The sequence below is a fragment of the Sceloporus undulatus genome, chromosome 8 (assembly GCF_019175285.1).
Source record: "Sceloporus undulatus isolate JIND9_A2432 ecotype Alabama chromosome 8, SceUnd_v1.1, whole genome shotgun sequence".
Lineage (NCBI taxonomy): Eukaryota > Metazoa > Chordata > Lepidosauria > Squamata > Phrynosomatidae > Sceloporus > Sceloporus undulatus.
The window spans coordinates 9250962-9274728 of NC_056529.1; the positions used below are offsets into that span (position 1 = coordinate 9250962).

The 23767-nt window shown below is 40.7% G+C and overlaps 1 protein-coding gene across 3 annotated transcripts; it reads left to right on the forward strand.

Annotated features, from left to right (window-relative positions):
* Positions 1-446: 446 nt before the first annotated feature.
* Positions 447-23051, forward strand: LOC121914302. 3 transcript variants are annotated; one of them, XM_042437624.1, is made up of 14 exons: positions 447-627; positions 2395-2524; positions 2989-3113; positions 4999-5089; positions 11007-11086; positions 12395-12439; positions 14030-14064; positions 14601-14773; positions 15104-15191; positions 17497-17571; positions 19152-19229; positions 21057-21898; positions 22210-22289; positions 22701-23051. In XM_042437624.1, exons 1-14 carry the CDS (start codon positions 590-592, stop codon positions 22759-22761), a joined length of 1941 nt encoding a protein of 646 aa, XP_042293558.1. In that variant the 5' UTR covers positions 447-589; the 3' UTR covers positions 22762-23051. The 3 variants fall into 3 exon arrangements, with proteins under 3 accessions (XP_042293558.1, XP_042293559.1, XP_042293560.1); XM_042437625.1 differs by lacking the exon at positions 17497-17571; XM_042437626.1 differs by lacking the exons at positions 17497-17571; positions 19152-19229.
* The last annotated feature ends 716 nt before the right edge of the window (positions 23052-23767 follow it).

A 23767-nucleotide genomic window follows, 5' to 3' on the forward strand; every position in this document is an offset into this window, starting at 1 on the left:
TTCAACATGGTTGAAGGCTTCTGGGAGGTGAAGTCCAAAACCTCTTCAAGGGCACAGTTTGGGGATCACTGGTATAGAATCAGTGGCCCCCCAAACTGTGCTCTTAGGGACTTCATCTCCCAGAATCCCAGGCTATTGGCCAACATAGCTGAGGCTCCTGGGAGCTGAAGTCCAAAACCCAGTTTGGGAAGCAGATGAATGCTGCTACGGCCCATTTCTGCCCAAAGGTCGACGCTTGAGGAGAAGTGGAGTCAAGCCCCATTCTTTTGGGTGCCACTTGGTGCTCTCTGCACCCCCAGAGTGACGCCATTAAGTGGCAACAGTGGGCCAAGGCCTCCTTGGGCCTAGTAGTGTCTTTCTCGTCGCCATGACAACGGGAGGCGGGACTCTGAGCCGCACTTCCGCCCGCCATTTTGAGGCTCCTCGGCGCCCCTAGTGGCGCCCCATTGCCTTTGCAGGGGACTCCGAGGAAGTCGAAGCTGCAAGCGGGAAATAAATGACCAATGAGGCCGCCTCTGTCTCCTTATTATGCTTCGCCTCCAAGGAGAGCGACGGAGTCTCGGCTCGACACGGGTTTTGAGGCGCACGTATGAATCCAGAGCCGCCCAAGGGCTTGCCAGGGGGGAGGTGAGTGTCTCCAACAAACTCCTCCAGGAACACAAAGTACAGCAACATCCACAAAGCAGCGCTCATTTAAGAGCTCTTGGACTTCATCTCCCAGAAGCCTCAGCCATGTTGGCCAATAGTCTGGGATTCTGGGAGTTGAAGTCCAAAAGCCCTCGAAGGTCACAGTTTGGGGACCACTGATTCTCTCTAGTCCAGTTTGAGGCCGCTTTCGCTGCCTTGGCTCAGTGCTAGGGAACCCTGGGAATTGTAGTTTATTGTGGCACCAGAGCTCTCTGGCAGAGAAGGCTAAATGCTTCTTATGTGCTTTCAGGTCCCCAGTCGACTTATGGCAACCCCATGAGTTTCATGGTGTGTTCATGGATAAGGAATGTTACTCAGAGGTGGCTTTGCCAATCCCTTCCTCTGTCATCCAGTCCACAGCCCCTCGGATTTAGTTGGCAGCCTCCCATCCAAGTACTGTCCAGGGCTGACCATGCTTAGCTTCCAAGATAAGGCTTTTAGGGTATTCAGTTTGTATATCAGAAGCTTTAAAGTGGCATCGAAAGCTGTAAGTTCTCCTTAGTGTGCAATCGGCTGACCCATTTTCACAAGGAAGATGTGATGCTTGGGGGGAAATACAGGGTTGCTCTGTGTAAGACAATTGTAAGACTAAGCCATGCTGAAATTAGGCAGCTGTTAGTTGTTGTTGTGTGCCTTCAAGTCATTTCTGGACCCAAAGGGAACCTATCATGGGGTTTTCTTGCCAAGATTTGTTCAGAGGAGGTGTGCCATTGGCTTCCTCTGAGGCTGAGAAAGTGTGACTCATCCAAAGTCAATGGGTTTCATAGCCGTGCTGGGAATCGGACCCTAGTCTCTGGGAGTCATAGTCCAAGGCTCAGACCATTGCACCATGCATGACAACATCTGTGAGACCCCTTTGGGCATGCATGCCTGGACATGTTTTTCTGTTCTGCTTGGGAGAGAACAGGATCCTTTGTCTGAGTCCCCAATGCGAATGAAGAACCACAACAACACAGCAAGCCTAGTTTGAGAAAGGAATAATATCTCTGGGGGAAATTTTGTACCTTTAGCTCCTTTTCTTGGGGGCCTGTTTCCTATACAGTTGTCTCCCCGCATTTGCAGCTTTGACTTCTGTGGATTTGTTTATTTGCTGTTTCGACTAAGATGTTCTCTCTAGGAACCTCTGTGTCCTCCAGCGCAATTCTGCCAGAAGTTGACCATCGAGTTGGGCTGGAGAACCTAGAAATCCCTAGAGAAATCGCTTCTCTAGGTTTATGTAGGTCCTCCAACATGATTCTATGATCAGCCTCTCACAGATGTTGGCCATAGGGTTTCACTGGACGACCTGGAGATTCCTAGAGAGGTAAAAAGAATATTTGCAATTATCCACATTCACAGGGGCCATTGAATCTGGAGGGACCACTGTATTGCTGTTATTGAATCCTCAGTCCGGATTCTGATACAGAAAGCAACGTCTTTTGTTCAAAGCTATTAAATATTCACAAACGCTTCTTATAGATCATGGATAGTGGACCTCCAGATGTTGATGGGCTTTAGGTTCCAGTCCTGGCCCGCATGCCTGATGGTATAGTATGCTGGGAACTGCAGTCTAGAAACATCTTGAAGGGCTGAATGAATCCCAACTCAGCCATAGAGATTGGCAACCAGAGCTAAGGTTGCAAGTGTGGTATCTTGCACAGTCTTCTGTTGCATTCCAGTCCTATTATTTCCTGCCATCATTTGATATGGCTGACATTTTGTTTCCAGTTTGGATAGGGAGGATAACCAGAGAAAGAGAAGTTGGCTAAACTACGTGGAGCCTTGGATTGTGAATCTTCTGCGAGAGTACAAAGCGCCTCAAGCCAGAGAAGATGGGCAATTTGGACATGTCCTGAAGGTGGGCTACTCTGATTTTTCTAGCAGGCATGAATAGGGAACCCTTAAAACATTTGCTTATTATTAGGTGTATTAATTTATTGTTCATTGGACTCAGTTTACCACAGTTAAGTAAAAATAAAATATTAATTACTATTTATATTAAATATTAAAAATACAGTTTAAACACAAAACAAGATCAGTGATCACATTATTTTATCAAATAAAAACCTCAGTTGAAAACAATGTATTAACCTGCCTCTAAGAAAAAGATAGCATCCCAGCAGGTAATAGGCTAGTCAATTGGCCGATTATTTTATATGATCCTTGTAATCCTGTTGCCTTACCGTGGCTTCTGAATTTACAAACCACCACCACTAAAGAAAAACCCCAAAAGATTCTGGACTAGTTTTGGCCCATGTTTCTTCACTTTGTTCAAAATGTCTGATGGTATTGTTTACCTTTTCTGTGCAAATGCTCCACTAGGTTTTGAATGATGGAAAAACTCTACCTCCTGGTGAAGAATGCGCAGCAGTTGTTCTGCGCATTGCCGATAAGAGCCACTACATCCGGGTAGTTGTTGAAGCCAGAGCTCTTCAGATGACAACACGGTCAGTTTTAAGCTTTGCTCTGTGTTCTTAGATGAGACAGAAGTAATTCTGGTGCTGTTGTGTACCTGGGAAATTGGGTGAAATTTAGCATTTTGTCTAAACAGGTCTTTGTAAGGGAACTTGATTGTGTCTAGAAGATATATTGCTGATTTTAGATTCTTCTCCATTCTTGTTTTTTCTGCACTTTGGATCACACTTAAGATGAGATATCTCCTCCCTAAATTAATTTAGTGAGAAAATGCTTCCTACAGGAGTTATAATAATTCTTACAAATTTGTATAAACGCCGCACTGCCAAAGCACCTTGAAGCCGCCCTTGTCTAGGGGGCTGCCCAGCTTCTGAACAGTTTCAAGGCATCATCACGATCCACACGCCGATGGCACCCTGAAGCAGGCGTATTCAGGAGTTTGATTTCAGCCCTGTGTTAGCTAGGCCAGGATGGACCTTGGGCCAGTTCCAAAAACAGGGGTCTCTTTATGCACATACATTTGCTGTGGTGACTGGTAGTTTCACTGTCAGTGGAGTAAAGAATTGCTGTATCTCTGGATTTTAGTCCAAAATTTAAAGAAGCTATCCAAAGTGCATGAAAAATACAACATGTTGCTCATGAAATACAATCTGTTTTTTTGTGGAAACAGTTACTGCAGGTTTGAGCCATTGCTTCAAGGGTGTCAAAGCCAAAAAAAATTAAAAATGCAGTTTTATCTGAGGAACTTCATTAGTGGATCAGGAAGTGAATTACTTGTTGCATAAAATCAGAAGACCTACAAAAACTATCACCCAGAATTCAAGTTACAGTGTGCCCTTGCTATCCGTGGGACCGTAAGTCCTGTTCTTTTCAGTGGATGCACACTCCCATTTGCACTGCCACATGCCCAGTGAGAAAGCCAGGTTTGTTGTCCACAGAAGTTCAAATCATGGATGGCAAGCCAGCAATTATATGCCGGACGGCTTTGGGGCGATTTGGGGGCATGGCATTTAGACGTCACATGCTCCAAGCCAGCTGGAAGCTATGGAATCATGGGAATTGTAATTTATTGTGGCCCAAGGACTCAGACAGAGAAGGCTAAATGTCTCACAGAACTACAGTTCCCAGAATTCCCTTATTTTGCGCTGTGGTTTGGACCTTTAATACAATAACTTTGTCTGATTTTTAACCCAGAAAAGCTGACACATATATACAGATGTCTTATTCAGATCCTTAAAAGCCTGATTCCTCTTGGCGCTCCTTTGAGGGGAAGCGCCAAAAAGCTGCCATTGCCACCTTTTCACCACATTCAAAAAGGGCAGAAATGGCTCCTTGGCGGAGAGAGCAGGGGAATTGGTAGTTCTTTTAGTTGCTCCCAGGATGGACTAAGATGCCTTTCGCCACTCTACTCAGGGATGGTCCCTTTGTTGATAAGTATTGATAAGCGTTAAAGTACGGTACAGTCAGCCCTACTTATCTACGGATTCAAGCATCCACGGCTTAAAAATATTCAAAAAATATATGAATTCCAAAAAGCAAACCTTGAGTTTGCCATTTAATATCAGGGACACCATTTTACTATACAGTTGCATTTAATGGGGCTTGAGTATCCATGGATTTTGGTATCCACGGGGGATTCTGGAACCAAACTCCAGTGGATATGAAGGGCCTGCTATACTTACATTAACCTGTGGATAAGTTGACCCAGGTTTTGGAGGTCAATTTTTGGACTTAAATTCTAGACATATACATGAATATATGCAGTAAATTTGTCTTGGAAACATAGCTCAGAAAATTAAGTTAAATGAATATCCTTCTGAAACATATGAGTTAGTTGATTGTTCCCTCGTTGTAGGTTATGTATGCTGTTGATGACTTAGAGTTGAAGTACCATTAATTTTTCTCTCTGACTCTTAGCTCTCTACCACAGGCCGGATTTTCCAATATTGTTGGCCAATTCATCATCCTACAGAATTATACAGTGTGTTTTAAAGAGGCAACTAACGTGGTAAGGCATATACTTTTTTTTTATTATCTTGCTTTTGAGAGCAAGTGCATTTATTCTGTTACTTTAGTAATGTGTCTTGATGATCTTACATATTAAAGAACTTCTAATACCTGCAAGGGGATTATGCAGTAATAATAGGAAGCTGGACCTTCAGGGTAGTTTGGAGAGTGAATAGGCTGGTTAAGTTGTAAGGTACTGGAATTGTAGAAGGGCAATCATTGATGTATCTATTAGATGTGCAGGGATGGAGGAAACATGGAATTTTGTGGACAAGACAAATTCAACTAGTTATTAACTCCCTGTCTCTAACACAGTTTCTCCTTCCTTTAAAATGTTACATACCGTATTTTCCAGCATATAAGATGACTGGACATATAAGACAACCCCCAACTTTTCCAGTTAAAATATAGAGTTTGGGATATACTTGCCGTTTAAGACTACTACCCCTCTTCCAACGCACATCAAATAAAAATTTTAAAAAACCCATCAGATTTGATCTCAGTATGGTAATTTTAATTCAAATGCTTATGACATGCAGATACTTAGCAGGAAACCTTGTTGTATACAAAGCTTGCTTGGACTGGTCAGCTCTCCCTGTCTGACCAACCCTCCCTGTCTCCAAGACTATCAGAGCGGTAGCTGCTTTCAAATGGTCGCCGCATATGGCGGGGATGCGTCCGCGGCCGTTTTTGAGCTTCCCCCCGCCATATGCAGCAACCTCACATTCTCCAGTCTGGCTCAAAAGTTTCAGGACCTGCCCTATAAGATGAAACCTGGCGTACAAGACGACCCCCAACTTTTGAGAAGATTTTCCTGGATTAAAAAGTAGTCTTAAACGCCAGAAATTACAGTACATTATTTCCCCACTTGTTTTCTTTTCTTGATATTTTTCTAGGGATGAGGTGCACTAGTTTGGGTAAAAGAGGAATTCAGAAGTGTGTGTCATTGATCCCTATCAGAATGGATTTTGTTCTGAGAAAGATAGATGTGTTTTATGTCCACCATCTACATTATACTTTTCTTTGTTAGATACATGCTTCAAAAATACAGTTTCATAGTTATTTCTTTAAAATTAAATGTGAATACAGTAGGCCCTTGGTATAAGCGGGGGAGCCATTCCTCCCAATGCCCAGTTTTAGGGCTAGGCGAGGTTTTTTTTTTTTGGTGTAATTGCAGGTAACTTGAAAGTCAACCCCTAGGCCACTTCCTGTTGGATAAAAAGACCTGTTCACAGTGTCCAAAATATGGAGAAATATCCCCCTGCCACATCCCAAGGTTTTTGGGCAATATCATGGGGGTCACAAAAAGGGTTCATTCACTTTCCCCACTCTAATGGAATTTATAGTCTTAATAGCTTGAGTTAATAGTTACACTGCCATATTGAGTTCTAATGTTCATGGGTTGAATCAGTATGTTTTTGATTTGAGAGGACACAGGACAGATTACCGTATATTTCAGGCTAATCTGTGGTTGCTCAAGTCCCATTAAATACAATGGCATTGAGAAATGGTGTCCCGTATATAAAATAGCAAAATCAAGGTATGCTTCTTGGAAAATATATACAGTGGTACCCCGGGATACGAATGCGCCACCTTACGAAATTTCCGGGTTACGAAAAAAATCAATTGAAAAAAACTGTTCCGGGTTACGAAGGTTATTTCGGGTTACGAAAGAAATTTTGGTGCTTTTCGGCGCTTTTTCGCACCAAATCGCGGCTTTTCCCCATTAGTGCCTATGGGTTTTCGGCTTGCGAAAGCTTTTCGGGTTACGAACGCGGCGGCGGAACGAATTAAATTCGTAACCCGGGGTACCCCTGTATATTAAAAATATTTTCGAGCCGTGGATGCTTGTATCCATGGATAGAATTCTGCCAATGGTCATTTTGAATTTTGATCTCGTGCTCTGGGATATTGGCTTGTTGTTTGTTGTGCACCTTCCAGTTATTTCTGACTTATGGCAACCCTAAGGTGGCCCTATCATGGCGTTTACTTGACAAGATTTCTTCAGAGCATTTCCTCTATTGCTATGTATTTTATATGTATTATCCTATTATTTCTTAGATTGTACACCATAGGCAGGTTTACTCTTTTATATTTATTGTTTTTATGTACAGCGCTGTGCAAATCTACAGCGCTATATAAATAAAGAATAATAATAATACTAATAGAGTAGGTTTGACATGGATCCCCTGAGGCTGAATGTGACTTGTCCAAGATCACCCAGTGGATTTCATGCCTGAGTAGGGAATCGAACCCTGTTCTCCAGAGCCACAGTCCAACACTCAAACCACTACACTACACTGACTCTCAATGTATTGGCTACCCCTCTTATCTGGTTTCATCTGCAAATTTGAAAAGCATGCCCTCCATTCCATCATCCAGGTTGTAAAAATGGAAGTTGGCAAGTGCCATCTTAAAATGGCATTCTTCCTTTTGCATGGTACTGGAGGCTTGCAACAACATATATTTCCATCTAAAAGCTTGCTTCAGAAATACAGCTTTGTTTACATGCAGATAGATGCATGTTTAATAGACAAATTAGTCCAACAATGAACCTTATATGCTTAATGAATTTTAAAATTAATTGTCTTGTAGAACTTGTGTTTTCTTCATTTCCAGAAATTAAATCCCGAAAATTCCTATATTTCCACGTTAATACAGACTGAGAGTATGATGGCAAAGGAAGCCTTTGGCTAGAACTAGTGTTTTCTTCATTTCCAGAAATTAAATCCAGATTTTGGCTTGATATTGGCCCAGAAAAGAGGCGCTTAGAGGCTTCTCATGTAGCTTCTGCAGCTCCTCACACAAAATGGCGGGAAGCCTGAGGGCTCTGTTGGTGTGTTTAGGATCTGTGGTAGTTAAATTCATTTACTTATCAGGACTTGTGCTAGGACTTCAGGCACCATTTTTTGGTGCGGATTTTGTTTGTTCCTTGTTGTCCCAGATGGGGATTATTTTTCTGTACAAAGAGAATACGTTTGTCCGCCATCTTTAAGGAAGAAGAGTCAAGGCTCTCCTCTCCTCTTACAAAAAGGACACATGGCAGCTGTTTCTTGTGAAAGTGTAAAGTTAGAAATCTTTGAGAGGTTTGGATTTGTGAAACCCAGATTCATATATCAACCAAGAATGTCATCAGATAGTCTTGGTCCAAAACACACTGCAGCGGTCTCAAACTGGATTGTTTGAGACCGCTTTAACTGCCCTGGCTCAATGGTTTGGCTTTTTTTTAATATTGTGAAGCCACTCTGGGAAAAGAGCAGGGTACAAATAAATATAATACAGTTATATTACATTATTATATACAGTTATGTATATAATACAGCCCTCCTTATCCACTGATTTTTTATCCATGGATTCAAGCACCCACGGTTTTGAAAATATTAAAAAAAGTATAAGTTCCAAATAGCAAATCTTGATTTTTTTTCCATTTTATATAAGGCACACCATTTTACTAGGCCTTTGTGTTTAATGGGACTTGTACACCCACGGATTTTGTTATCCACGGGGGGTTCTGGAACCAAACCCCAGCAGATAACAAGGACCCAGTGTAATAATAATAACAAGAACAACAGCAACTGTAGTTTTGAGGGACATTTAGCCTTCCCTGCCAGAGAGGTCTGGTGCCACAACAAACTACAGTTCCCTGGATTCTCTAGCACTGAGCCAGGGCAGTCAAACTGGATTATTTCCGCAGTGTGTTTGGCACCATTGTCTCTGAACCAGTCTGTTCACAGGTTTATCGGAACGTTTTTAGCTGGTGCTATGCATGCCTTTTTTTTGATAAAAGGCAGGATGAAAATTAATAATACAAAATCATTCCCCATCCTCCCTTTAAAAAATAATTTGTGATTAAACCACTCCGAATTTGGGGCCCGTATTTCTTCTATGAATTGGTGGGGGAGGGCAGGTAATTTGCGATGGCCCTTGCATTTCCAAAAAGGAGTCTTTCTTGGTGGACAGTATGATGCTGTGGTGTTTCACAGACAAGATTTAAGAGTGGGGTATAAATAATAATAATAATTAATAATAATAATAATAATAATAATAATAATAATAATAATTATTATTATTATTATTATTATACCAGATCCCAGTTGGTCTTTAGCAGAGAACAGGAGCTGTTCTGTGCTAAAGAGCAAGGCTATGTCACTCAGGACACATAAGAAGCCGTTTAGGTATATATTTTTCCCTCTGTTAATGAAAGTCAATTCTTTAATTCCCCTCCCTTCCAGCACTTTTTACATTAAGAAAGGTTAATAGATTGAAGGTTGCCTTCCTTCCCCCAACATATCTGCATTCTTCAGGGCCTCTCAGGTAGAGACAGGTGAGGACTTCATTTTAGTTAATTTGTAGTAAGAATTAACCAAAATTTGTCACGTTCATATCTAGGAACACAAAGAACTTGACACATCTATATATCTGAGTTTGGAGTGCTTAATTCCTGTTTAGATTTGCATCTCTGTGAATTCAACCATGGTCCAAAACACACTGCAGAAATAATCCAGTTTGAGACTGCTTTAACTGCCCTGGCTCAATGCTAGGGAATTCTGGGTTTTGTGAGACATTGAGCCTTCTCTGTCAGAGAGCTCTGGTGCCACAATAAACTACAATTCCCAGGATTCCCTAGCACTGAGCCATGGTAGTTAAAGTGGTTTCAAACTGGATTATTTCTGCAGTGTGATTTATTTATTTATTTATGGTATTTATACCCCACCCTTCAGTTTTGGACCCATATTAGTTTTGAATTAGAGTTGCTACCTCTTTTGCTAATTTGCTAATTTCTGACCTCAACAACCTCCATGGCAGGAAGGTACAATATGGTGTTTTTCATACTGGGAATAACTGGACCCATTGAATTTGGCCAATATGAATGGGGGAGAATTTAGTTTTGGTTTGCTTGTGAATAATTTATCAACGTTCACAAGTTTCTTACTCTTTGGGGTAGAAGCAACTTGAGGTTTAGAAATTCTAAATGTGCAAGAAAATGAATCAGGGGGAAAATAGTAGTGGATTGTGAATGTCATGAAAGGGCAATGAATTGCTTTTCTTATTGTGTTTTTCCTGTTAGGGATGTCATTTGCCACTCTGTCTTGAGAGGTGGATTGTTTTAGGACAGCCAGGATAATTAGTTCCTTCTTTTGATTTTAGAAACCCTAAAGAAGTTCCTGTTTTTGACTTTTAAAAGTACACAAATGTTCTAATGCAGTCGTATTCAGTGTGAGGGTCCACAGACTGGTGGTGGTCACTGAGACCCTGAGGACCTGTCTGTGGTGGCTTTCCAGGAAAGAATAAAAAATGTAGTCAGTGGGCACAAATATTTTCCCTGTTCCATTTTGGGACTGGGGAGAATTACCAGTCACTGGCATCAAGGCAGCTTGGGTTAACTCCTTTGTCATCTTGCTCTGGCCCTTGAGGTATATCCAGTCAGCCCTCCAGATCTGCAGCTTTGACTTTTGCCAATTTGATTATTCATGGATTTTATTAATATGTTCTCTCTAGGAATCTCTAGTTCCTCCAGTGCAACTCTGTGGTCAATGTCTGCAAGAAGTTGTACTGGAAGACCTAGATATTCCCAGAGAGAATCCTCCTCCATGCATTTGTAGGTCCTTCTAGCAGACGTTGACCACAGAGTTGCATTGGACGATCTAGAGATTCCCAGAGAAGTTCTCTCAGGTAATATATATATGCAAATATATATGGCAGTTTTTACACTTTCACAGAGGGCCTGTGCCCCTAGCCCCAGCAAATGTGGAGGGCCCACTGTATTATGGGGGACATAATATGTTTAAAATACAGGATGTCAGAGATGGACTTCAGTGCTGTTACACCAAGTTTGAGGAGAATATGGTTTGTCTTGTTTGGGGCTGAGGCCTTATCCAGGTACAATATCTCTAACTGTGCATATGTTTTGCTTTTAGGAGGATTGTGAATTTTACCTCACGCTTAGTTGTTTCCGAGTGATACCCATAAAGAAGGAGGAAATGAAACAACAGGACTGGTAAGACCTTTTCTTATCTTTGCTATGCATGCTATCTGTCTTTCTCTAACACACACAGACAGCAAGTAGGCAGACAGACAGAAAGACACATACAAAGAGAGAGAGAGAGGGAGCTCATGGGAGAAAACCCAAAAGGACATGCAAATGAATTTAGATGAATCCATACCACATTTTACTGACATCAGAAAGCACCAAGGTTTGTGGTTGTGCTTCCTACTTTTATGTTCCAATCATGTGTTATTAACAAGAAGTCCTGTTTTGTTGTGGGATCAATTTTATCCTGGACTCCAGCACAGAAACTTGCAATTTCGTCTTCTTTTGCTTCGGTGGTTGGTGCATAGACTTGGGTTATGGTTATATTGATGGGTTTTTTTCGAAGTCTTATTGACGTAATTCAGTCAGACTTTACATTATATCTTTGACTGCTTTTGCTATATCTTTTCTCACTATAAATGCCACTCCATTTATCCTTAGATTTTCATTTCCTAAGTAAAACACTGTACATATCTGTCTCAAAGCGTCCCGTTCCTGTCTATTTTAGTTTTCTCACCACAGGTATTGCAATGTTTAGGCATTCCATTTCATATCTTACCATGTCTAGCTTCCCTTAATTCATGCATCTTACATTCCATGTTCCTATCATTTGTGTTGTGCAGCTTCGGACTTTCCTTTTTGCATCCTAGCTTAGAGTCCAGTTGTATCATTAGCCACATCTCTACTCATAATTGCGCTCTGCTCTGCCCTATTATCTCACTGTGTGTATCCTGTCCCTAAGTCTTGGTTCATTTTGGATTGTCTCATCATAGGGTTTGCATAGTGGAAGACTTTCAAGAGGGGGTTTGCCCTTGCCTCCCTCTGCACAGTGCTATTAAGAGTCAGCTATGGAGTCACTGTGGTTGTCTCTAAAGGGTCCTCTGCCAGTGTCCCATTAATTGTTTGCCAGTTTGTTGTGCTGGATTCAAAAGAAATAGGTATTACCAGAACATTCTCCTTCGTGAAGTTCCTCAAATGTTGTGCTGTACTAAAAGCGTAAGATTTCCCCTCCCCTGAAGGCCATCATCCCTCCCTCCCCGAAGTAAGTCATCTATAGAATTCAGTCACTTTCAAACCTGAGAATAAACTAATTTCAGGCTGGGTATGTAGACACTTTCCTTAGAGAAACTCTAGAATTTTTTTAAATCTTAATATTTCTCTGTTTGTAAAGCCTCTCTTACAAAATACTGTGTGATCCTATGTGGCAGATGTTGTGTTATCTGACATTTGACTCTAGTGAAAAGTTGGGAATGTTAAGCTATCATCTCTTTCTAGCAATCGGGAGCCATCTGTGCTGCAGAGGATCAAAGAATTGTGGCAGTAAGTATGAGGTTCAATAATGTTTTTTTATGTTTGATATGTGGGTAAGTTTATAGTTAGGAATAACTTTAGCAATTGTGGCTATTATTGTGGGAGGCAATATACATTCCATTTTCCATTTTGTGGATTTCAAAAGCTTTTTAGAGCCTTTATTCAGAGTACACAATATTCTAAGTTCTCACTTCATACTACATATGTGCCTACATGGAGGGCTGGAGGGAAAACTAATGTCTTCCTTCCTTCCTTTAGTGCAGTGATTCCCAAATTTTGGTCCTCCAGATGTTTTGGACTTTAACTCCCAGAAGTCCCAGTCAGCTTGGCAAACAGCCAGGAATTCTGGGAGCTGATGTATCAAACATCTGAATGACCAAAGTTTGGGAACCACTGCTTTAGTGGTTTGGGTAATTATGAAAGCAGCTGGATAAATTGTAGTTGCTTTCAATTTTGTTCTGTTGCTTGGACAATGAAAACGTCCTAAAAAACCAGCACCAGATAGTTTAGGTTGGGGATGTATGAACCCCAGGGAGAAAGAAGTGTTTTGATAGATATGAATATGCCTTCCCACAACTGAGTGTCTAGAGCAGGGTCAGCAAAGTGTAGTTCCTCGCAGGGCCATTTTGGTGGCCCCTAGGGGTCAATTTAAAAAATTATTTCCTTCAGGATGCCCCCCAAATGCACTCAAGGGGGGTAGAGAGCATTCCTACCATGTTTGGAGCCTTCTTGGAGCTCCCAAGGGTCCAAAGCTATTATTGCAAAAATTTTGCAAATCTCCTGAAGTATCCACTGGGGAGGGGCACATTTCCATCACATTTTTTTGGCCTCCCTATGCCTGTTTTGAAATGGGACGTGAACAAGGAATTCTGCTTGCTTCCCGCTGTTAAAAACCCTCTCTTGACCAGGAAAGCCCCCAAATGCCCCCATACAACCTTGAGGGTGTTAGGGCAAAAATATATTTTGTTTTCTGTGTGTATGGGAGCAAGTGCAGTGGAGAAGTATGGCCCTTCAGGATCTCATGGGGAAGATAGTGCACCCCCCTCCAGCCTTCCATAGTTTCCCATCTAGAGAGAGATGGTTTTTGGAGTTCTTGATCCTGCTTCAGCATTAAGTGAATGTACAGGATATGGAGGAAAAAAACGCTTGCACAAAACCAAAAGGAGACTTTTTAACTGATAGATATTGCTTAGTTTCCACCAGTAGTCATCATATTCCATTAATCACACACAGAGACACCAATTCCTTTGTGGTGTCCACTGATAGTTTTTTCCAGTGTTCATGTAATCACTCTCATTTCATGTATATTTCTCTCATTAATTTTTAATGGAAAAAAGAAAAATAAATTGAGATGTGCAGGAAAGATTCAAGGATTAGAACAAAGGTATGAATCAGGTTGTCCTCCGGATGTTGTTGAACTGCAATTTCTGTTACTGGCCAGCATAGCCATTGGTGAAAATGCTGGGAGTTGCAGTCCACCAACATGTGAAGGGCTACATGCTTACCACTCCAGGACTAGGAAATAAGAAGTAGGTTTGAAGGTTTTACAAGCCTACTACAGTGTTTAATTCTGGATTCTCTTTTGTTTGCATATTTCAGGAAAAGCTTTGCCTTGCAGCCCTTGCATAATTCTGGTATGTAGTGAGTGCCTGAGGGTTTTTAATAAAATACTACTGGCAGTTGAGTGAGTGGGTTGGGGTTCACTGATATGAAATGAATTTCTGCAACTCTGTTATTGAATAAAAGCCCATTTTCTCTCTCTTTTATGCTTTAGTGTTTTTTTTTTTTTAAATTTCAACACTTTAGAACAACACTAAGGGCTGTCCAACAGTGGAACACACTCCTTCCTCGGAGTGTAGTGGAATCTCCCTCCTTGGAGGTCTTTAAACAGAGGCTGGATGGCCATCTGTCGGGGATGCTTTGATTTGGATTTCCTGCATGGCAGAATGGAGTTGGACTGAATGGCCTTTGGGATATCTTCCAACTCTATTATTTTATGAAAAGCTATATACCTTTAGGTCAGTGCAGTTGCAAAAAGCTGAATGGAAACGTATTTCTGCTGTTTAGTTTTTAAGTTGGTTTATTTCTGATGGCGTCTAGTTTTATGAAATTCTTGTCCATAAGGTATGTATGAACTGTTTACTGTATGCCTGTCTTTTTTCTTTTTAAGCACCATCATCTGTTTCTACAGTACTGCAAGAGATGAAGGAGGATAAACTCAACACTTTAAAACAAAATGTCAAGGATTGCCTCGGTTTATTGGATTCTATCAATCAGCTTAATTCTGAGCAATTGGCTGAATATCCTGAAACCAAATGGCAGGTGGAACGCAAACAAGATAAGGTCTGTTAGTTGTCTTCTCGGTCATAGCTGTGACATATTAACTGAAATTAACCCTCTGGAAGTGTCTAAATGCTGGTAGACTAAGAAGCTTAAGTATCAAAACTGGTAATGCTTCTATGTTTGACAATGAAGTTGTTGCTGGATCTTTCTTTGGTTCAAATCAATAGAGCTGATGGAATTTTTGATGCCACTAACTGGCTTATACTTGCTCTTCAGGGTTCACTCATTTTTAGTTTATTGGGGAGTTGAGAAAGTCTTGTTAAACATTGATTGAGAATGTGTGTACTATGACTGTGTAATGAAGAAAACAATTTGCATTTTTCATTTCAGGTGCACCAGGACATCTTTACAGTACCAGCAAAACACTTGGTAATCAGTGCAGAAAATGAGGAAATACTTCGCAAGTGTTACCCACAAAGTGAGTGTTGGAGTAACTGTGAGGAAGATTATTCTGTTTTATGGGTGGGGAATCAGTGGCCATGCAGATGCTAATGACTTTTGAACTCACATAAGCCCAAGCTAGAAAATCCAGTAGCCCCAAACCATAGGAGTTGTGTGACAACATAAATAGCCATAAATTCTTCATCCCTGCTCTAGTCCATGGGTGAAGATGATTTGCCAGTGATCTTCATAGAAAGGTTATTTATGCTGGGAGTATCAACAATCCATAGAACTCCATACCATACTTTTCTTTGCAAACTATAAAAACATATTTTTGAGTTCACAAAGAGTTTATGAAGTGGAGATTTTTTTTGGTTTTGTGGCTACTAGAAACAGCTATATTTGGTCCCTAGGCTTTACAAAGATATATACTTGGTATTTCCATTATGTGGATCCTGTGAATTCTAACATCTTGCTGTTATTAAAAGATCACAGTTACTTATGCTAGTAAATGTTTTGCACACTCGCTGATGCTAGGTGATGGGAACAGGAGGAAATCCTTTTGTGTCAGGAGTTCCCAACCTAGACATTGCTTCTTTGGCTCAAAGCAGCCCCATTTTGGGACAGACTGGAGCAAGGAGTTAGAGCACATGATGGTGGGGGAGAAGTGGCGGCAAACGGGAGTGTTCAAATTGGGGCCCTGCTTAAGCTTTTTGAGCTTTACTGGGACTTGGCTGGCAGGTTGGAGGTGTGGTGCTACTCCTACTTTCTTTCATCGGACAGGCTGAGAGAAGAGGTAGCAGAAGAAACAGTGTTTTTTTGGGGAGGGGGCACTTAAAGCTGTGTGGGAAAGACATCTCAGGGGAAGGAGTATCTGGTGTCGATTCTTGGAAAGAGTCTTTCATCTTGGTGCAGCTCTTATAGTTAAATCTCTCTCTTTCTCTGTCCACACCAGTCTACAGTCCAGAGAATGTGGTCTCTCTAATCCCTACACACACATTGGCTGCACCCTCCTCTGCCCCAACAGAGGATTGAGAGTGTTCCTTGCTCCTCCCTTTGCACCTGGTCACCCTGCAGCAACTGAGCAGCTGACTGAGAGGCCTCTTGTTTGCACTGGCATTTGCCACAAGGCTGACATGGTGAAGAGGGTTCTTGATTGCTGTCAGCCAGAGAGTTCTTGTCTTTATATTCAATATTTCCTGTTATCACCTTACAATAACTCATATCTTTTATACAGTTGATCCATTTGTGTAATCCTATAACATTTTTTCAAATAACTCTCTCTATGCTTTATATATCCTATTTCATTATCTTTCTTATCTGTATACCTTTACAATGCTCTCCTACTATTGGATCTTGATCTATCATAGTATTCAAATTACCTATCATTTTGCTATTTCATTTCAAAAACAATGTTAAGTTCCTTCTCACTTTACTACACCTAAATACTTTCTTCAAGTAACTCACTTCTTCACATTTCCCCTCACCCTCTAATTTACTATAACCTTTGTATCTCCTTCTACATATAGACATCTTTCTTAATTTTAAAAGCTAATTGTAGCTAAACTTCCCCACTCTTTCTCCAAATAAGCCAAAGTTGGTGTCCATTCATTTCCTCTGCTCTTTGTCACTTTACACCTAAAAATTGGGTTAGTGCATCCATTTCTATAGTGTCATATAATTTTATGACCCATTCTTTTATACTTGGAGTCTTTTTGGATTTCCACTTTTGTACTAATACTATTCTCGTGGTGGTAATTAAATAAAATAGGATTTTACCAAATTTATTATCTAAATTTGTTTCCCGCATATTTAATAAATAGGCTTCTGGATGGACCTGCAACTTCATCTGTAATATAGAATTGATTTATCTTTTAACAGTAATTCTTGACTAATTTGCATGCTCATAAGCAATGATATAATGTGCCTAGTTCTTTATTACATTTTTTCTTTATTACACATTTTTTCCACCCCCAAAAAGAGTGGCATTTTGCTGGGTTTTTGGGCTGAAAAAATACCAGATCAGGGCCGCAGCATATGATTGCCGCAGCCCTGATCCAGCTCTCAAAGGAGCAGCATAGAGCCAGACTTTCGGGGTTGTCTCTTGCACACATTAAATAGATTAAGCTATATTATTTCATTGCAGATTTTTTTTTCTCTTTTGGATTTTGAATCTTCATGTGAGAAAGAGAAAATTGAATTTCATGCATTGCTGTGCATCTTGCGCTCCCTTGCTGGTTGTTAGACAGCTGTAGATCAAACCAAGATGGTTGTTGAAATTGATGGTTCTGGAGCATGTCCTTTGGATGAGCAACTATAGAAATTCCAATAATCTTTTTCAGAGACTTGTCATGTTGTTCTTGACACTAATGATAGCACCCAAGATGATGACCGCAGTACTGTGTCCTTTTTCAGTGGTAAGTAGAAGTAGTTGATTTTTGTGGTCTAGCCAGCAGAGCAGCTTTTCTGATGGCACAATTAGAAATTTCTCCGTAAAGGAAAAGAGCATGATTCAGAAGTTTCTTTAGTTCTGCATTGCTGCATTACTACTACATCAAGGGTTAGGGAACTTTTGCCTTCCTGGGGTTGTTAAACTTCAGTTGTTGTCAACTGCAGCGAATCAGGCCATTGATGGTGGGGTAGTCATTTATCAACTCAAAAGTTTCCCAGTCCTGTTCTAGATACTGGGTACTTTACTCATAATCATGATATCCACTGGTCAGCATTTTTGTAATAATAATAATAATAATAATTGCATTTGGTGTTAACAGTGTTAACTTACTCAGTGTAAGTATCAAGCAAGCAGCCAATCAAGCAGCGACCAGTGGTTTTTTTATCCAATTGTAGGACGCAAGTTTTAACACTGCTTGTACTGAACTGACTATGAGTATTTTGATGCTCTGTAAAACATTTCAAAATCAGCTGATTTTCATGTTTCATACCAGTTTATTGTAAGTGAGGTGCATTCTGGAACCCAATTATTTTTGGGTCTTGGGATGAAAACTTATGTGATGAAGACCTTGATGAACACATTCAGAACTACATTTATTTAACTTTCTAGAACAGCATAAGATTTGGTCATAGGTATTATTAGATAGAGGACAGTGGCAAATAGTTAGTTACTACATATGGCTGAATTTAATGTCATGTGAGTTCTGGTGTGTGAGCAGGCCATCAGTCACATAAAAGCAACCATGCTGTGCTTGTGGTCTCAAAGTATTCATTGGTGGGAATTGTTTTGGTTACATATGCATACCAGGGTTACTTAATTTCAAGTCTATTTGAGAGGCTATGTTGTACAAGGAGGTGTCCACTACCTCCTTGTGCAATGTTGAAACACAGCTTTATAGTGTCAGGAACACTGTCCAGAAGGGGAGGGAAGAGGAAATGCATTTAGACAGTACCCATCCCAGCTGCAGTTCTGAAACCAGAGAAAGAGGCTCTTCTGGATCTCTACTGAGTAGCTAGTAGTCTAGGAGGGTAAAAAATTTATCTTCATCTAGCTCCAGAACACACACACTGCTCTCCCAAATTTGGGCCAGTAAATGGCCAGGTCAGCATACTTGGGGCTTGAAAGCTGCCTTCTAGGAGCAGGAGCATCACAGAACTGTGCCAGTGGAGTCTTACACCCAACGTAGGTTGTGGTCATTCTCTGTTACTAGCTCCCGAATCTACCACTGTCCTTGCTTTTCAGTATTTTGAAACTCATTTCCAGAAACTCATTTTGAAGACCTCCTTATCAGATCAAATTGCAGGTGATCTTAGCAAAATTATTCTCTTGATTTTGAAAGCCTTTCCATGCTGTACCATAGTGAAGTTTAGGTTGGGAAGGTGGTTCTGTCCTATTTTGATGACAAAGGTTCTCTCTGTGCAAGAGATGGCTCACCAAATCTTTTGCAATGCCTGAATAGCCACTGCTCAATTCAGCGACAATGGTGACTGGACCATGGTATGTGGTTTTTGTGAAGAGAGTTAACTACCATATTTTTCTTGCTAGCGGAAAGTGAAAGTCTGGATGGCTCCTTAGGAAATCCTTGGGACATATGTCCAGCAATGACTTTGACCTCTTCCAGTGGTGAGTAATGTCACAAGTTGAATGTGAGCAGAGTGATGCTAATGATAGTATAACAGCATTCTTAAGCCATATTAATAGAAGTATATCATCAAGATCATCAGGGGTAGTAAATTAGATCTCTTCTGGCCTGGACAAGTATAGGGATGGAGAAAAAAATAGTTGGATTCTCATTTTCAACCCAGGGCATTTTTAAAGTCATTATTAGTAACTGTCTCATTTTCTTATTCAAATGGTTTATGAGTGAAAATTTTTATGTGGCATACAATCCTGACATTTGGACTGAAGGGGGAGTTGTTGTTGTTGTTGTTGTTGTTGTTGTTGTTATTATTATTATTATTATTATTATTATTATTATTATTATTATTATGTGAATCTATAATTTGCTTGTCATATCAACTTTGACTAATGGTGACCCTATGAATGAGAGACCCTCAGAATCCTTGGTTGCCAACTGCTGTTCATTTTCTAAATTTAGGGCTGTGGTTTCCTTGATTGGATCAATCCATCTTTAGTGTGGTCTTCCTCTTTTTCCTGCTACCTTCCACTTTACCAAACATTTTTATCTTTTCATGCCATCTTATGGTATGTCCAGAATACACCAGCCTCAATTTAGTCAATCTTTGCTCCTAGTGAGAATTAAAAATTCAGTAAGTTGCGTGATCAGTTTCTTCCTCAGTGGTCTCAAACTGGATTGTTTCTGCATTGTGTTTTGAACCTAGACCCTGGAGCAATCGATTCAAACTACAGGAAAAGAGATTTGACCTAAACATAAAGAAGAATTTCCTGACAGCAAGATCTGTTTGTCAGTGGAACACACTGCCTTGAAATATGGTGGAAATCTCCTTTCTTTGGAGGTTTTTAAACAGAGGCTGGATGGTCATCTGTTTGGAGTGCTTTGCCTGACTGGGGGTTGGACTTGATAGCCATTGTGGTGTCTTCCAACTCTATTGGCAGATTCTATGATTGACGCCACACCATTTCTTCTTTTGTTTTAATTTCCAGAATAAAACACTGTATAATTGTGTGATTGAAAAATGTCCAGCTTCAGCTCATATGGCTATGGCTGTGCATTCCATTTCTTGTTTTATGATTTCCAGCTTTCCTTGATTCTGGCGAAACGTCAAGAAGAAACTCTGCTAGAACATGGCCACATAGCCTGAAAAACCCACAAAATACTTTCCTTGATCCATTCATCTCACATTCCATGGTCCCACTACATAGGTTATCCAACTTTGCACTTTTCTTTCACTTCTTCTCATGTCAGCAGCTGAATCCAGTTGTATAATTAGAGACAGCTTTACTCATCCTCTGCTTATCCCTTATATTTGTTTGAATGCCTTCTGGCTTTGGACTTGCATTTTCTAGAACTATCTCTTGTTTCATTTTGGATTGTCTCATCATAGGTTTTTCAAGTTAACAGGCTTCAGGGGTGGTTTACCATTGCTTTTTCTGCACAATGCTAGTTCCTTTAAAGTTACTGCTGTTGTGGAGGGTTTAGAGATTTCCAGTGAGAACAGTTCTCTAGGCCTCTGTAGGTCCTCCAGCAGAATTCTACCGTCACCGTTTGGCAGATGTCACCCAGTGGGGTTTTCATGGTCAAGCAGGGATTCAAACCCTGGTCTCCAGAGTTGTAGTCCAGCACTCAAACCACTACACCATGCTGGATGGTTTCTACAAATAGCAGTCTTGTTTTGTAGATTTGACTTTGTGGCACAAATACTCTTACATGTTTGCTAAGGTTAGCATAGCTTGCTTCTAGGTATGTTTTCATGTCTTTCACTCATGTGTACCTTTAAAAATATTTTTCCCCTTTTTGTACTTTGACAGACATATCTGGCACCCCACCTGGCCTTCCACACATACAGGAGATGCCTCTGGCCAGAACTGCTGAGGAAGAGACTCAATGTTCCAGCAGCTGCACCCCAGATTTCCTGGAGTCTTGTGCTCATCGATTCCATTGTAATTCTGAGCAGATTAAATCAGCAGAGGCAGTGTCTCCACCACTGTTTCCCTCTCAGAAGAAAGCATCACCCAAGGAACCTGACTGTTGTGATTCCATTCCTCTTGAACTGAACAATGCACATAACACCAGCAAAATGCCAGGTACTTATGAGAGCATTCCCTGTTGTCAGCAACTAAAGAATTCACATTCCCACACCACTGTGTCTGGTCTCTCTCCTGTCAACCTTCCCATGGTGAATGACTCCTCTCTTGGACCCTTGCTTGAAAATACATTGGAAGATAATATGCATTGTTTATGTAAGAATAAAATGGTGGTGACAGAAGCTAAGGGAGAAACTCTGGATAGAGGAAGAAAAGGTGTGGCAGTGAAAAGGAAACAGATTATTCTAGATGAGGGTAAACATGAAGTTTTCACCACTCCAACTCATACCAGACAAAAATCTGTGGGATACCCTTCTACCAAAGCATTTGTAGAATCCAACACATTAGATAAAGTCCGGGATTGGAAACTGCCTTTAGAATTTGTAAGCACCCCCAAGAAGAGCCGGACTGAGAAGACTCAAGTCCAGCATTGTCCAACAGTGGAGTCCAACAGAGTCCAACATCTCTACAAATATACAGAGACACACCAGGAAAAAGAGAGGAAGCAAGGGACAGCAGAAGGTACTACTGGAAATCCAGAACAACAAATTGGAGTTCAAGAGCAGGTAAACCTCTGACCTCTAACCCTTGCACTCCCAGTTTTACATGTTTTATTTTGCCAACAGTGACTTTAGGATTCGGTTACTGTAACATGTTGCACTTTGTTTTATTAATTACATTGACTGAAAGGGAGTTTATTATGTAGCCTCTGTATCTCAGCTCATTTGGATTGAAGCTCCCATCATCCCTTACCATTGGCTATGAGAGTCACAGTCCAATAACATCTTGGAGGGCTACACATTCCCCATCCCTCCTGTAAAGTTTCAAAAATATTACATGTTAGCAAATGTGATCAATTTCCCTGCCTTGCTTGCAGGAACGTGTGAGAAGACCTCCTTTTTGTGGTACATATGAGCCACCAACACCTGAAATTTGCTCCCAAGTGCGCTCTACAAGGTTAGTACCTTACCTTAGGTGGCTGAATTTGAAGTGTAGTGGGAAAGGGTTATAAATTAATGGTGTCCAGAAGTGTTTCTTTGACTGTTGCCCAAAGAACAGCGTCAGCTGCTGTTAAAGCAGGATAACTTTGTTATTTAACTTCACTGCCGTTAGTTTAACTATTGTATTAAAAAATTTTTAAGCTGTACCCATTTTTTAATTGCTTGTAAATTGCCTTAGATCCTGTACAAGGAAAAAGGTGGGATACTGAATGCATGAATAAATAGGGAGATTGCAAGGGAAGTTTAAAAGTGTAGAAAGGCTAACCAAGTCTTTTTCTGAACATAGGATGTGACAGTCACAAATGGTCATCTTATCCCCAGCCACAGTGCTCCCATTTTCTTACATTCTCCTCTTTTTGTTTTACAGGATATCAAGAGCATTGCTGGGATGGGCACGCTGGGTTTTCAGCAATCTGGAGGGCCAATAGCTTTCACGGATGAGCCTTGTCCATTTCAGATGTCATTTGCCTAGACACCTTTGCCTCTGTCTTTTCTTAATGGTTAATAATATTGTTCTCCTTTTTATCTTATTTGTATATGTGAAGAACTTCGATGTTTGGTTACTTTCCCCCCTCTTTATTTTGCATGTACTTTTTATTATTATATTGTGTTACTTATTTGCATTTTATCATTGTGTTACTCACTTCTGAGATTATTTCTCCTGTTAAATAATTAGGGAATGTTCATGTGTTATTGAGATTAAAGTTTGCTTTCTGAATTGGTTACTGTTAATATTATTTATGCTTTGTAAAACTCCCTTTTGGTTGAGATGGATATTATCCAGAAATCTGTTGTATTGTATACATATTTTGATTGTAACAGTCTATAATGTTGGGAGTGGTTCAGGACTTCATGTCCACTATGACAACCATGGGTCTGTCCCAATTGGTATCTGGCCTCACTTAACGCTGCTGGACAGAGTCTAGACCTTTTCTGTACTGGAGAGGATGATGGTGATCTGTGAATGGAAGGACTTTCTACTGCTCTGTTGACACGGACAGATCACTTGGTCAGATTTAGACTTGCTGGGGCTCAGAATATCTGCAAGGGTGAGGGAACCCATTAAAATAGTCCATCCCAGGAGGCTTTTGGATCTTGAAGGATTCCTGATGGCTCTTGGTGAGTTTCCTGCTGCCTTGGCAGATGATCCTGTTGAAGCCCTGGTTGATCTCTGGAATAGGGAAATAACTAGAGAAGTAGACTAACCAGATTACTGCACTGCACTCTTATAGTGCTGCTATTTCACTTTTACTGTTCTGGCTGCCTTGTGTTGCATTCTGAGGTTTGTAGTTCAGTGACGCCTAAGAGCTTTCTACCTAAATACCCTTCCCTCAACTTCAGGGAGGGTGAAACACTCCTGGCAGAAAGATCTTCATTGTTGCCCACTTCCAAAAGATTGGAAAATCTGTACTGATTGTATCCCAAAGGTGCATC

Excerpts from the sequence above, each read along its gene's own strand:
- LOC121914302 (XM_042437624.1), top strand. The coding sequence starts at position 590 with ATGAATCCAGAGCCGCCCAAGGGCTTGCCAGGGGGGAG. Across the intron at positions 3,114-4,998 it reads GCTCTTCAGATGACAACACG|CTCTCTACCACAGGCCGGAT; the intron begins GTCAGTTTTAAG and ends TCTGACTCTTAG. Across the intron at positions 17,572-19,151 it reads TACTGTGTCCTTTTTCAGTG|CGGAAAGTGAAAGTCTGGAT; the intron begins GTAAGTAGAAGT and ends TTTTCTTGCTAG.